Source organism: Perissodus microlepis, chromosome 2, assembly GCF_051167445.1.
Source record: "Perissodus microlepis isolate ML-2025 ecotype Zambia chromosome 2, ASM5116744v1, whole genome shotgun sequence".
Classification (NCBI taxonomy): Eukaryota; Metazoa; Chordata; class Actinopteri; order Cichliformes; family Cichlidae; genus Perissodus; species Perissodus microlepis.
In genome coordinates this window covers 5,559,100-5,572,867 of record NC_140462.1, presented here as the reverse complement: position 1 = coordinate 5,572,867, position 13,768 = coordinate 5,559,100, and the positions used below count along the sequence as shown (strand labels likewise).

The 13,768-nt window shown below is 40.5% G+C and overlaps 2 protein-coding genes across 4 annotated transcripts; one reads left to right on the top strand and one right to left on the bottom strand.

Moving 5' to 3' along the window:
* The first annotated feature begins 2,279 nt into the window (after window positions 1–2,279).
* On the top strand, window positions 2,280–9,620 carry hmmr (hyaluronan-mediated motility receptor (RHAMM)). 3 transcript variants are annotated; one of them, XM_084941641.1, is made up of 20 exons: window positions 2,283–2,496; window positions 2,711–2,809; window positions 2,899–2,990; window positions 3,098–3,175; window positions 3,326–3,514; window positions 3,619–3,705; window positions 3,803–3,914; window positions 3,996–4,061; window positions 4,213–4,286; window positions 4,395–4,462; window positions 4,543–4,901; window positions 4,991–5,139; window positions 5,265–5,479; window positions 6,608–6,724; window positions 6,850–7,029; window positions 7,128–7,853; window positions 7,942–8,014; window positions 8,632–8,808; window positions 8,938–9,100; window positions 9,235–9,620. In XM_084941641.1, exons 1-20 carry the CDS (start codon window positions 2,451–2,453, stop codon window positions 9,252–9,254), a joined length of 3,090 nt encoding a protein of 1,029 aa, XP_084797767.1. In that variant the 5' UTR covers window positions 2,283–2,450; the 3' UTR covers window positions 9,255–9,620. The 3 variants fall into 3 exon arrangements, with proteins under 3 accessions (XP_084797761.1, XP_084797767.1, XP_084797773.1); XM_084941635.1 differs by lacking the exon at window positions 9,235–9,620 and having other exon boundaries at window positions 2,280–2,496; window positions 8,938–9,226; XM_084941647.1 differs by lacking the exon at window positions 6,850–7,029 and having other exon boundaries at window positions 2,285–2,496.
* Window positions 9,621–9,897: 277 nt separating this feature from the next.
* Window positions 9,898–12,556, bottom strand: insb (preproinsulin b). Its single transcript, XM_084941628.1, has 3 exons — window positions 12,264–12,556; window positions 10,838–11,040; window positions 9,898–10,156 (listed from the first exon to the last, which is right to left on the bottom strand). The coding sequence occupies exons 2-3, from the start codon at window positions 11,025–11,027 to the stop codon at window positions 10,011–10,013; spliced, it is 336 nt and encodes a 111-aa protein (XP_084797754.1). The 5' UTR covers window positions 11,028–11,040; window positions 12,264–12,556; the 3' UTR covers window positions 9,898–10,010.
* Window positions 12,557–13,768: the final 1,212 nt, after the last annotated feature.

Here is a 13,768-nt window from a genome sequence, read left to right as displayed (position 1 = left end):
CCAACATGATATCAGATTGTGCCTATACAAAGTCACAATTAATGTATACTCACCAGCCACTTCATTAGGCACACCTGTTCAACACCTTAGTGCAAATTTCATGCGAGCCAATCACATGGCAACAATTTAGTACATTTAGACATGGTAATGTTCAAATCAAGCTCCAGGAAAAAGGTGATTTAAGTGACTTTGGATGTGGCAAAGTTGTTGAGTATTTAGAACAACCTTCCCAAGGATTACAGATAATTGCCCGGAAAAGAGAAAATATTCACTTAGCAGCAGTTGTCCAGGCTGAAATGTGTTACTGATGTCAGACGTGAAAGAATTGCCCGTCAGTTGTGAGCTGATAGGAAGGGACCAGTAATTTAAAAACAAGAAAAACTAGTTACAAATAAGGTATGCAGAAGAGCAAATCTGTTGACACAACATGTTGAACCTTGAAGCAGATGGGCAAAAGCAGCAGGAGGGCACACAGGGTTCCAATCCTGTCGGCTAAGAACTAGAAACTGAGGCTACATTTCACATGGACTCACCAAATTTGTAAAACAGAAGATTGGATGAAGATGTCTGGTTTGGAAGAGTTTTGATTTCTGCTGAAACATTTTGGATGATAGGTTCAAAATTTGGCATATAAACATGAAAGCATGGATTCAACCTGCCTTGTATGAATGGTTGAGGCTGACGATGGTGGTGTAATGGTGTGGGGAAATTTTCTTGGTTGATTTTGGGACTCTTATTACCAGTGAGCATCATTTAAATGCTACAGCCTGAGTGAAAGCATTTCCATCCCTTTGGGACTACGGAGCATTCATCTTCTTGCTTACTTACAACAAGATAATGGACAACAGTCACTAGATCTCAATGTAATAGAGCACCTTTGGGGTATGGTGGAAGAGATATTTGTGTCATGAATGTACAGTCAACAACTCTGCCACTTTGGCGATGCTGCCATGTAAATAGGGACCAAAGTCTCTGACAATGATTTATAGCACCTTGTTAAATTTATGCCATCAAGAATTAAGGCAGTTTTGAAGAGAAACTTTTGCCCAACACAATATTAGCAAGGATAGCGTGTTTGGTGGGTGTATATCAGTGGCATCCTAACCATGAGACAAAGAGAAATGTCTGTAGACTTATGGGATAATTGTATTAAGACAAAGATCAGGGAAATGATTCAGAAAAATATTTTCTCCTCCTAAAGTGACCAAGAGCATGGTAACCTCTGTTATTCTTAAATGGAAAAATTAAATGTGCTGCACTGCCTTAGCCAGAATTTATCCTAATGTATCTTGGAAAAAAATAAAACAAAAATTGTCTTTGGACCCATTCTTCTCATCCAACCCTATCTGGGTTGGATTCTGTCAAGAATGGTAGAAAATTAAAAAATAATATGTTGTCAATGTTGTAGGACCATAACCTATAAGGGGTCTCGAACTCCAGGCCTCGAGGGCCGCTGTCCTGCAGGTTTTAGATGTGTCCTTGATCCAATACAGCAGATTTAAATGGCTAAGTTACCTCCTCAATATGTCTTGAAGTTCTCCAGAGGCCTGGTAATGAACTAATCATTTGATTCAGGTGTGTTGACCCAGGGTGAGATCTAAAACCTGCAGGACACCGGCCCTCGAGGCCTGGAGTTCGAGACCACAAGACGATTGAACAAAATATTAAGTAAATGGTTCTGAATACTTATGTAATACTATTATCATATTGCAGAACTATAGTAAAAATAGATACCAAGCATTTAAATTTTTTTTGTCTCACTGTGGAGCACATCTGTACATATTAAAGGGAAAAAATCATTTTGAGATAAACTGCAATATAACAAAGGTTGGAATGCTTTCTGAATGCACTGCATTTAAAAATTAACTGGGTTAGCGACCAAAGACCAAACTGGACTTTGTAGACTTTTGCTATTCTATTAAACAGAATTATTTTACTTAGCAATTTATGCCAATTAAACTGTTTTGAATTATTTTTGGATTTTTAGTTATTTAAAAAAAATCGAGCTATGGATGGTATTTTATTTTTCAATGGGAGAAACAAGCGTCCATGGTAAGCCATTTAAAAAGACCTGGGGAAGCCCCTCCCCCAAAAAACAAATAAACAAAACAAATCGAAAACGAGTATGTTAAGTCTGTACAGGTGTATATCAATGGGTGTATAAAATAAGTAAAATATATAATTTCTGCAGTTACGGATTTACACAAAATCCGAAACTACACTTTCTAAGTAAACTTGAGGGCTATTTGAATGTGTTGTGAAAAGAAGACGCTCGCGATATCCGGAACTGCGTCATGGGGACTGGATTCCTATTGGCCACGGGCAGATAAATCTACGCATGACGTTATTTTGAAATTTCAGCGGCGGAGCGTTGCTTGTCAGTGAGAGCTGCACTGCAACCTTGGCGACACTTCTAGAAATTCAAAGTTAGTCACATACAGTGGGATAAAATGTCTTTTTCACGAGCTCCTTTGAGGAGATTCAACGAACACGTAGGTAAGAAAAAGCTAACGGCTGTAGCATGCTGCCAAATTCAACCACTTAACGTTAAATGGCTTATGTTAGCTGGCTAAAGCTAAGCAAGCGTTAAGGCACATTTGGTTAGCGGGGTTTCTTGTTTAACGTATATAAATTAATAAAACATAGCCACGGGTGGTTATTTGTTTACATAACAAAGGCCTGACAGCTAACGTCTTCTTGTTGTTCGAAGGTTGCGCCCCCCCTCCGGGGTCCTATGAGATTAAACCTGGGGACCTGAGAGGAGCGGGATCCTTTGACAAATCTGATCGATTCAAACCTCCTAAAGCGGGTGAGTGGCTCTGCTACATGTAATGCTACAGGAAATGGTGTAACTGGTAACACAACGTTAGTACCACTGTTTTTCTTTTGTGTCTTCAGCTGATGGAGCTGCTATGCCGCCGCCACCACCATCGCCTTCCAGAAATGCCTTAGTTTCTCCTGTCCGCAGGACTCTGTCGCTTGATGTCCTTGTGAGTTTAATGTTATTGTTAACGCCACTCTGCAGAGCCTGCTGATCATAGAGTTGCTTGAGATATACATTATTTGTTTCCTTTGTCTTTCCCTTGTCAAAAACTAGCCTGAAGGGTCAAGTGCAAAGAAAGATAGGAATGGCATGACTGCGGAGAGGAAGCAGCAGAAACTACTGGAGAAGGAGGTACACCTCAAAGATTGATAGTCCTCTGTAATCAGTAGCTTGTGTCCTTAGTTATTACTGTGGAACTGGTGCACCAGTAAGTGTTCAAGCTGCTGTTTATCCTGTTGGTGCCTGTACCAGAAAGATAGTTTGAGTTTTGATTCTTCCCAGATCCGATCCCTGGTGCAACAGCGTGGGGAGCAGGATCGTCGGGTACTCGCCCTGGAAGAAGAGCTAAAGAAGGTAGAGGCCAAGCTGTTGGCTGCAATCAGGGAAAGGACCGGGCTCACTGCCAGTGTTACCACACTTGAGAGACAGCGAGCTGAACTCAAGAAAGTCAACGAGTTCCTAAAAAACAAGGTATGATGATATCTAGGCTTTACTGTATTTAGAAATACCGTCATGAGTGTGTTTGGACTTGAATGGTGGGTGTTTTTTATTTTTTTTATCTATTTTTTTTCAAGGTGTCTGCTGACACAACAAAAAAGAGAATCAATTCCCTTACCATGGAGTTGATGGAAGCTAGGAACACTTTGGATGTGAAAAACCAGGTATGATTCATTCAGTTTGTTAAATCCTATCTTAATATTAACCCATGTGCAGTAATAAATTGTGTGTATTTTTTATTTTATTTTTTTTTTTATTCAGGAATTTAGTGTACTGCAGATTAACACTGAAGGCCAAATAAAAGTTTTAGAAACTGACCTACAAGCTGCAAGGGCTACACTCACAGCTTTAAAGGACAGGAATAAAGACTTGGGTAAGATTTATGACTATATATCTATCTATTACATATGTAGAATGTGTAGGTGAACTAATTAGGGATGTTATCTTTCTCTAGAGGACCTCCATCAGGTGACAAAAAGTCAGAATGAAGATCTGGAAAACGAAAATGCTCGATTACATGGTGAGTTTTCTTTTGGATTTTTCACAAAGTCTGTTGAGTTGAACTGGAAGGCAAATGAACATTTTCACCATCTTTGACTTGGGAATAACATTAGTAAGCAAGATGCATCACCTTTACTGTGTTTCTTTTTAATGGTTGCATTCTCTGCCAGCTGTGATACGGGAGCTCAGGGAGGAGATCCGTGTAGTGCAGGGATACCTGGATGCAACCAATGATGAAAACCAGGTATAAACTAGATTTACATGCTGCAAATATGTATTTATTAATTTGTCTTCCCCCATTTTTTATTCATAAATTGTGAAAGTCATGTTTAATCCATCTTTGTGGCCATAGGAGCTCCGCTTGAAGATTCAAGAGAAGACACAGAACACTGTTGCTGGTTCCCAAGTGGAGAAACTAAAGTGAGCAAACGCTTAATGTATATCTAATTAGATTTATCCTTACTGCGTGTCTTATATGTTCATTTGTCATTTTTCCACAGGCAGCTGGAGTCCGAACTAGAGCGGTGTGTTTCTGAGCTTGAAACCACTCAAGATGCGCTGCAGCAAAAAGAGGAGGAGGTACGCAAACTCCAGCAAGAGCTGCAGTCAACAAAGGATGCTTTATGGGAAATGGAAAAGAAGTTGGAGGAACAAGAGCAGGAGCTGAAGTCTTCTATGAGTGCCATGGAGGAACAAATAAAGTTAGCCAACCAAGATGTTCAAGAATCTCAAGTGACCGTACGCCAGCAGGAAGCAGAGCTTTCTAGACTGAGGGAGGTGCTCCGGAGAACGGAGAGGGAGCTGGATGAGCGAGTGGCGCATCTTGAACAGAGGTGTCTGTTCTCCGAGGAAGAGAGAAGTATGTTCATCCTGAGCCAGTGGCTTTGGCTATTCAAGGTACAGAAAATAATTCCAGGTTTGTGAAGTTCCTGTTTTTATATATCTTAGGCAAGACTCAGGAGGAGGGACTAAAGAGGGTGGAAGAGTTGAAGAAGGAGCTGGGCTTGCTAAAGGAGGCTAAAAAAGAGGAGACAAAGAGATGCACTGAGCTCCAGGAAGAACATGCCAAGCTTACTGAGGAACTGGCAAAGGAAAGGGTGAGACAAACTTTTTCTTGTCTGTTGGGTTTGCTGTTGTTTTTTGTTAACCAAAACTCAGTGCAGTAACTTTTAAGCTGTAACTTATTGTTTCTTTTTTTTTGTCTTTTCACCTCTCCCTGCAGTCATTAGTGGACTCCCTATCTGTGCTAGTGGAGCAGGAGCGAGAGGATTCTGAGAATCGGTTCAGACAGCTAAAGGAAGAGATGGAGGAGGTCCTGGGAGAGCTTGCCCTTATGGAAGAACAGGAGCAGGAGAATCAGGAAATGACAGAGAGTCGGGAGACCCTCCAAAGGCTGCTGGAGAGACAGCTGAGTGATACAGAAGCACTTTTGGAGAGGTGAGCAACCAAAGGGCGAGCAAACTGATGGGTGTCACTGCCCATGTGTTACTATTTTTGACCCACTAGACTGGCAGCATGTCCTGGCATGCACTGTAAATAAAGCGGGGAGAAAATAATTGCTGTGCATCAGTCCATCACAAGCATGACAGAGTCAGTGGGTCACTGTCTCTGTTTTAGACCAATTTAAAGTTTCCAAATGTACTGACTTCATCCTTGGTGTATAAAGGAAGGAGGGCACTTGGTGACCATGTTTTCTTTCTTTTCTTTTCTTTCTTCTTTTTTTTTTTTTTTTTGAGAGTCTGGTAAATGTAAGAGGTTTGGAGGGCCACGTCACTATAATATTGATGATGTGCACCTTGTAGCTAGGGCTGCAAGCGAAGATTTTATTACGACTCAAGGTTATTCCATACCATAGACTAATTCTCTTATGGTTTGTTTGCACCAAACACAAATAAAAGTTTGGCAACACGAGAATATTCGCCGCAGCCGACAAGATAATTGGAATGAAATTAAGGAAGCAGTTTCATGAGAAAACAGAAAGTCCTATTATTCCACTTACATTTGTACAAGTTCACTCCGTTAACACTACATAAAAGTGAAGTTAAACCATAGAGCTCCAGTTTTCTTCAAATAGCATCAGTAAGCTCTTCCTCCAGTTTTGATAGTCAGTGGCATCAGGAGGAAATCCCAGTGGACGGGTTTTCACGAGGCAACATGAAGCGAATAGTTTATGGAAGTTGAAGTATTCACCCCAGATCACCTCGTTACGTAGACCGCAGATGTGTGCTCGCAACAACCCCTGCTGTTGTTGCGAGCACAGTTATTCCACTATATCTTCCAATATTATTATTTATTTATTTGTGTGTGTTTTTAAAAAGAATAAAAAAAATCCAAACCCAAAGATACAGTATTATTAATTTATTAATGTTTTTAGGAAGTTGAGGAAGAAAAAGTTTGAAAAACTGTCTCATCTGTTTTTCTAAATGCAGTGTTACTTGATGCATTATGTGACCACTGCTATTTGATTTTGTATATTTTTTGATACTTCTGTCAACTGTTATAGTGAATTGGGTGTTTTAGGAATGTAAACTGACAATGTGTCTTTTTTTTGGTTTTATTTTTAAGTAAAAGCAATGACGTGGCAGCTGTGAAAGAGGAGCATTTAGCTGCTGTGAGAGTGCTTGAAGAGGCGCACACAAAGTCCCTGAGCAGGATGGCAGAAACTGTCACGGAGCTGGAAAGGTGAGCGCTCGAGCGTCTGTGGTTCTTGGATGTGTCTCTTGAAAAGCCAGTTTGATTTGTGCTTGCTTTAAATGTAGATTTCTGCCAGAGCGTGGGCTTCACGGGATGCTCGTTTTAATTTTCAGTACCAGAGAGGCTTTAAAGGAAGCAAAGGAAAGGCAGAGAGAGCTAGAACTTGAAATTAAGGAGGTGATCCTCACAGGGTTTCAACAGAAGGAGGAGGAGATCAAGAGAGTCAGGGAATGGTTAAAAGAGCAGCAGGTGATACAGTTAGCTGGAGTGAAAGCCAGCGAGCAGATTTTGAGGTATCCTAAAAAAAATGTTTTCTCTTTTTTGTTTTTTAATTTTTTTTTCTACCTTTGCTAAAATTGTCACTTTTCTACCTTTCTCTTTGACTTTGTAGAATGTTGCTGGAGGTGCAGGCTTGCCTTGCACAAAAAGATGATGAGATGAAGGCCGCGGAGGCGAGCCACACTGTTCAGATCAGTCAGCTACAGCAGGAGGTACAGCTCCAGAAAAAGGAGAAAGAAGACGCACTGGGACAACTGGGGGAAGAGAGAGGTCAGAGTGTAGCTCAGCTCCAAAAAGAGAGGGAAAAAGCCCAGAAACTGCTGGAGGAAATCGGTGGGGAAAAGGAGGAAATGATGACACAGCTCAAACAAGAAAGAGAGGAGAAGGTTAAAATTCAGATCGCCCTTCAGGAGGAGAAGGAAGCATGTGAGGTTGAAAGGAAAGACTACCAGCAGCTAAGGTCAGAGGTGATCAGACTACAGACTGAGCTCGAGAGATTAAAGGAGGAAAGGAAAGGTCTACTGTCTCAGGTAGAGCTCAGAGACCAATCTAAGGTGGATCTTGAAAATCAACTTAGCATGGCCGAGCAGGCCAGAAATCTGCTTCAGTCTCGCCTGGTTGAGGTTGAGCAAGAAAGCGAGAGCTTCCAGGCCCAATTAGGCCTCGCAGAAGAGAAAACACAAGCTCTGCAGCGCGTGTTGGATGAGGTGCGACAAGACAGACGAGTTATAAGAGAGCAGGTAGAAGTACTGACTCAGGAGAAGGTTACACTGCAGTGGGAGTTGGAGGAGCAGCGGCAGGAACTGCAAAGACAAATAACTGAAGCACAAGAGAAGAGGTGAGAGAGGTTGATCTTTGTGTGTCCTCCGGAGGTTTCTGCTGTTACAATTTATGCATTTTTAACTCATCGTATACTTTCTTTTAAGTTCCTCAAGTTCAGAGACCGAGCACTGGAAGAAACAATATGAGGAGCTGTTTGCCAAAGTCAAGCCCTTCCAGGTCTGTGATTTATTTTTATGACAACTCATAGAAACCCACACACGTTTTCATTAAAGCTGCACTAATTAGTATTTTTAGATTAACAACGGCAAAACCCCTCCTTGTTTAATTGGTTTAGTTGACAGGGTGCATGCACATTATGTTTATCTTACCAACAAAATAAAACTGCCACATATGAACCCGCAGATATTTCTCACCCACCTCTGCTGTTCAGGTCGTCTTTTAGTTGTCTTCAGCTCAATTAACAGCTTCAGTACTTCTACACACTCTCTTTGGAGCTCCAGAGTTCTAATAATCCCACTTTACTCTATTCACCCAGCATCAAATGGCTCACAGACACAGTTGGTGAGGAAAGTGATTGAGGGGAAAAAAGTGGAGGTTTTTAGCGGTGAATGGAGCAGTACTTGCACAGTACTTTTCTAGTCTTACCGATTGAAGTGCTTTTAAGCAACTGAAAGGCAAGACTTTTTTTTCCCCCCAGAAGTTGGTGAAGATTTGAAGAGTAGAGATGTGTATTCATCAAGTGGTCAAATCAAAATGAATGTTGATGTCATAACATTTCTGTGAACACACAGTTATCAGAATAATAGTGAAAACTAATTAATGTGTGTCTGCAGGAACAGCTCAATGCCTTTGCAGCAGAGCGAAATGCACTACTTAATGAGAACGGGGCAAACCAGGAGGAATTAAACAAACTGGCTGACGCTTACGCTCGCCTCTTGGGACACCAGAACCAGAAGCAGAAGATCAAACACGTGGTGAAGCTGAAGGATGAGAACATCTCTCTAAAACAGGTAAAATGTGATGCAGAATTGCCTGCCTTCCAAAACGCAGACATCATCTCAAGCTAACATGCCTCTACACTACACCCTCCCCACCTTCTTTTTATTTATTTATTTTCCCTTTTTTTCACGTGTGTGTAGGAGGTGTCTAAGCTTCGCTCTCAGGTGAGCTGGCTAAAGACGGATCTGGAGCAAGTGAAGTCAAAGCTCCCCGGTGCTCCTCGCCGCAGGTTTGACCCCAGCAAAGCTTTCCAACATGATAAGGAGAACAGGCAAACTGAAATGTCTGAGCCGCTTAAAGACGGTAAGCACTTTCATCTGGCCAGAACCTTGAAGGAATGATGAGATGAAATAAGAATTGTTTTTTGTGGATGAGTCTCATTTTTATGTAACTCCTAAAGTGTTTTTAAAACTCTGATTCTCTGTTTGTTTTGTTAGGAAACCATTATGGACTTTAGGCTTTAGGACTCTGCTAGCAGCGCTGCCAAGAGACTTTTCTGAGATCTAGTATCTGTGGGTTATGAGAGTGTAAACTGAGGTTTTACAGCCTTTTGTTTTAGTGTGTACATTTTGTGTTTGGATTTTTTTTAAATTTTTTTTTTTTTAACAAAAACTGTTTAAACTTAATGAGGTAAAAGATGGAATAAAGTCTTAGATGCTAACAATTGGAGATCAAAAGTGTAACTGGCTTAAAATCTAGGGTGCATTTTGCTAACTGAATTTTAATCTTTTTCATTATTCTTAGGGTTGTAGTAATTATCTCATGGGGAAAAGCTCTTAATATCTGTCTTATTCTGTAAATAAAGACAAATTTTAATACTCTTCTTGCACCCAGTCGTTCTTGAGACTTATTCACATGCTACGTGTAGAAATGCTTTATAAGGAGCTTTTTTTTTTTTTTTTTTTTTTTTTTTTTTTTTTTCCTCTCATTTGGATCATTTTGGCCATGTCTATCCTCAGCCAGAAGAGAGCACTCTAGGACTGCAGCCACAGGTTGGAGTACAGCAAAAGGCTACCGCAGCCCATGTTTCAGCTGCACTATATATGAGCGACAAAAACCCCCACAAATCACATCTTTGCAGAGAAGAGCCTTGGGTTATGGGTCAGGAAGCTTTATTTCCTTCAGTTGATAAGACATAGCCAGCAAGTATCAGGCCAGAAATTGACTTCGGGACCTTTTTACAGGCTATGAGTGGTGCTCCTGAAGTGGCGAGTCAGTCGCAGTAGCCCTCCAGGTGGTAAATGCTGCACGGCTTGTGGCAGCACTGTTCCACGATCCCTCTCTTCACTTTGGGCTCGTCGCGGCCCGACAAAGCCCTCCACAGTCGCTGGTCCTGTCTGGCCCTTTTAGACAGGAACCCTTTGAAGTGGAGAAAGTTTCCACAGCCCTGTGTTAAGTCCTGATGCTGCTGTGCAAATCTCCAGTTCCTCAAAATACCATTTACTGTTCACACTTTAATGGAGACTTAATGGCTAGTTAATCTGATCTCCCCAATCCATTTAGTCTTGTTAGTCTGTACTTCAAGAGGAGATATGATGGAGCGCTAACGGAGGCATATCATAGTTTACACCCCTAATGTTAACGTCGAAACATCAATAGAGCGTTTGATGCAGAAGATCCAAAAAAGTTTCTAGAAATAACATAATGAATAATTTAGGGATTTCGCAATTTTGATCAACTGGTTTTGTCACAGCATAGATGTTGAAAGCTACAAACCACAAGCCTGGCTACACTACTGAACTCAGAGGAGCCTGGAGTTAGGCTTTGCACACTAATGATGACTCAATACATTGATATAGTTCTGTAAAGTTTTCAGCATGTTGTCCCTAAGCATTTTTCTTCCAGCTAGCATCCAATTTGGCATTTTCATTAGATTGAGTCTGAACTTTGAACACTGTGTTCAGAGACTAGACACACAAAGCACAACTGGGGTCTTGGGGTGATATCATGCTGTTCCTTTCTGAACTCCCACCATCAAGGGGACAATTAGAGCTTATTTTACACAAGTCAAAAAAAAAAGAAGCAGAACGGTGGTCTTACCGAGCAGATGTTCCACATCACGCTTGTGGGTCCGGCTCGGATTGTAGAAAAAGCCCCTTTCTCCACACACAAAGTAGAGGGCGTCCACCAGGTGGGAACCACACAGATGCTTGAGGGGGACCGAAGACCCCCCTGGAGAGCAGAGCATCAGCAGTAACAGCATGGCCACTGCCCATGATACCCTGGCCATACGAGGGAGACCGCTTGAACAAAGGACAAAAAGAGGACTTCATACACAAACATTTGAAAGCTATTCAGATTTTTATTTTGTTGGGTTTCAAAGAAAAGTGTAAAAGTGAATTCAGTTATCAATACATAATGCCTGAAGGTTTGGAGGAGTGAAAGAGCATGAGGTGATGTCGAATGATGACTTCTCCTGGCATTTTCTGTTAATAACTTCTTGTGAGATTCTACCTAATAGCTGCAAAGATGAGGCACACGGCAGTACCCCAACTCAAAATTTAGAAAGGAGGGAGAGGGGGGGAAAAACGCTAATACTGCATTCTTTGATGGAAATGCCATGTGAAAAACAAGATCTGTGGAAGAGTTGTCATATTCTCCAAATTTTCAGTGTTTGAGAAAAGAGGATCATTTCAAATGTTACATCTTGATGACGCACTTGGTCTTCACTCTGTTTTTCACAAGGCTAATGCAACATATAGTGATAATCTTTTTCTAAATAGAAAATCATTCCTAAAAATGTAATATTTTTGTAATGTTCTAAGTTTCATAAGTATATTTTTTTTTCCTTTTTAGTTTTTTTTAGATTTCAGTCACCCAAAGTTAAGCCTAATGTTATTTCTGCACAGCCTCTGTTGAAGTAGATTGAAAATTGATTTTGTTCTCAGTCCGTTTGCTTTACTTTTATCCCCAGTTGAGCCAGATTTTATGATGGCCCCATCAAAGCTAGAAAGAATATGCCCCAGAATCACCAATGTGGATACTGTCAGTGTATCCTCAAGGTCAGCCCACACCTTGCTGTCCAGCTTAGCAGTTACAGTGCTCAAGAGTGGAGATGATTTGTCCAGTATTACAGAAGTGATATTAGTTAAATCCTATTTGTGATGGATATTCTTGCACGTTTGAAGTTCAGCTTCTGTTTCAAGGTGAAAAACATATTTAGCAGTCATTTAGAAACTATATAGACCTTTTGTGGACATCATATAATGTACTGCAGATTATTGGATTGAAAATAAATCATTTTAACAGTGTCTTTAACAATGCACCTGTGCCAGACATTACAGAATTGGCAGAACACTCTATCGGGTCCACCACTCCTCTATTCCTCTCGGCCTTGTGCCAGGCTCCTTGGCACAGTAGATGGGTTGAATTATAGATTCTGCCCACACTTTATTTGCATCCTGGTTATTATACACATAAATTTTAACAGTGAAAATCTTGAGGGAATACAGAGAAACTTCCTTACCTGTGTTTGAGGCCTGAGTGCAGCAGAGCAGCTGGTGGTTAAAGATGAAAAGGGCCTAGGCCTATAGGGCTATACTGGTAGAGAACATCTCTACTTGGCTACCTTTGCCCCTTAATAACTCTCCACCTGGCTTTTGTCAGCCTCAGCGGAAAACCCTAAGGTCCTCTCATTAAAACCCTGACCCGTAAGCATGCTGATCTGCTCTTCAGTCGCACTACGTCATTTAACGGAGCGTGGACCTGCAATAACGGGATATAGTTGAGAAGGCAGACATCCAGCGATGCCCAACTCTACCCCTGCTGTGTGTTGTCCTGACTTGCTCTGGTAACAGGATGACAGACAAACACCATATGTTCTGATCACAAGAGCCATGGACTTCCAAGTTTGCCAGTGACCACTGCTGGTGTTTTTAGGTACTGTCACATAGGACTCATGTGAATAATGTTTGCGTCATTCAAGTCCAAGTTACAGATGTACATATGCAAGTCCACATGGGCGTTTTTATTTAGTCGAGAAAAAAGTTATATTGTATTATATTCGTGCCTTTATCCCCATATCACAATGCAAAAGACACACACGCACAAATATTATAGAAATCTCTTAAAAACTTTTAAACTAAAAATGACTGAATTCTATGTGTATATATTTATTTTTTGAAACTAATTATGAATTCGAAATGTAGTCACATTTCTAGATGTTGTGGACATGTGGATTAATAGCTTTCTGACATTTTCTTAAACAACTTACACTCTACATGCTGTAGATGATGTGGACTCAGAAAATGTATTTTTAAAAAGACACTAGAAAAACTTGCAAAGAGATGAAGATGTTTATAAGATGACTGCTAAAAGCATGAACCTGGTTATTATAGTACCAGCTATGGTTACGGTTTCTAGGTTGAATTTGGCACAATGTCACAAACTTTTATCTTTCCAGGTCTTTGCAGTGTTGTTGCGCTTTTATTGAAGAAGAATAATGATAACACAAAATGAACAAATTATATTTGTGTTACTACAGCTTTACTCCTTGGACCCAAATGTTGACCATTCACTGCATGCAACCAGTAAATATATTCATCATTAGTTCTGTTAATCTATTTACAATTTACAATTCATGGTAGTTACATTCTTTTATAGCTTTTCTATGCTATCACGTAAATCTTTTCTTTTTTTATTACATTACTTATCTTGCAGTTAACCTAACATTTAAAATACAGTTTTCCGATTCTATTCAAGAATTAGCATTATTTGAGTGTATGACTTATGATGTAGCATTAACCTTCAGAAATTATTCTGTGCAGCTGAGGAATCTGCCAGCTTCAAAGCTTTGTGTGTTTTTTGAACTTGACGAAACAATTGCGTAAGCAGTGGGGGACTTTAACAAGCATCTGAAAATGGAGGAACAATCTAAAAAAGGGGTCTCCAATTCTTCAAAAATGTAGTTTCTTATTTTTATCTAACACTTTTAAATAGAAAAGGGGGTTATACAAAAAAATTGAGTCAATA

Coding starts and splice junctions, on each gene's coding strand:
- hmmr (XM_084941635.1), top strand. CDS start 2,451: ATGTCTTTTTCACGAGCTCCTTTGAGGAGATTCAACGAACACGTAG. Junction 3,706..3,802: donor CTTTGGATGTGAAAAACCAG/GTATGATTCATT, acceptor TTTTTTATTCAG/GAATTTAGTGTACTGCAGAT. Junction 4,902..4,990: donor GTTCTCCGAGGAAGAGAGAA/GTATGTTCATCC, acceptor TATATATCTTAG/GCAAGACTCAGGAGGAGGGA.
- insb (XM_084941628.1), bottom strand. CDS start 11,027: ATGGCCAGGGTATCATGGGCAGTGGCCATGCTGTTACTGCTGATGCTC. Junction 10,157..10,837: donor TGATGTGGAACATCTGCTCG/GTAAGACCACCG, acceptor TCCACTTCAAAG/GGTTCCTGTCTAAAAGGGCC.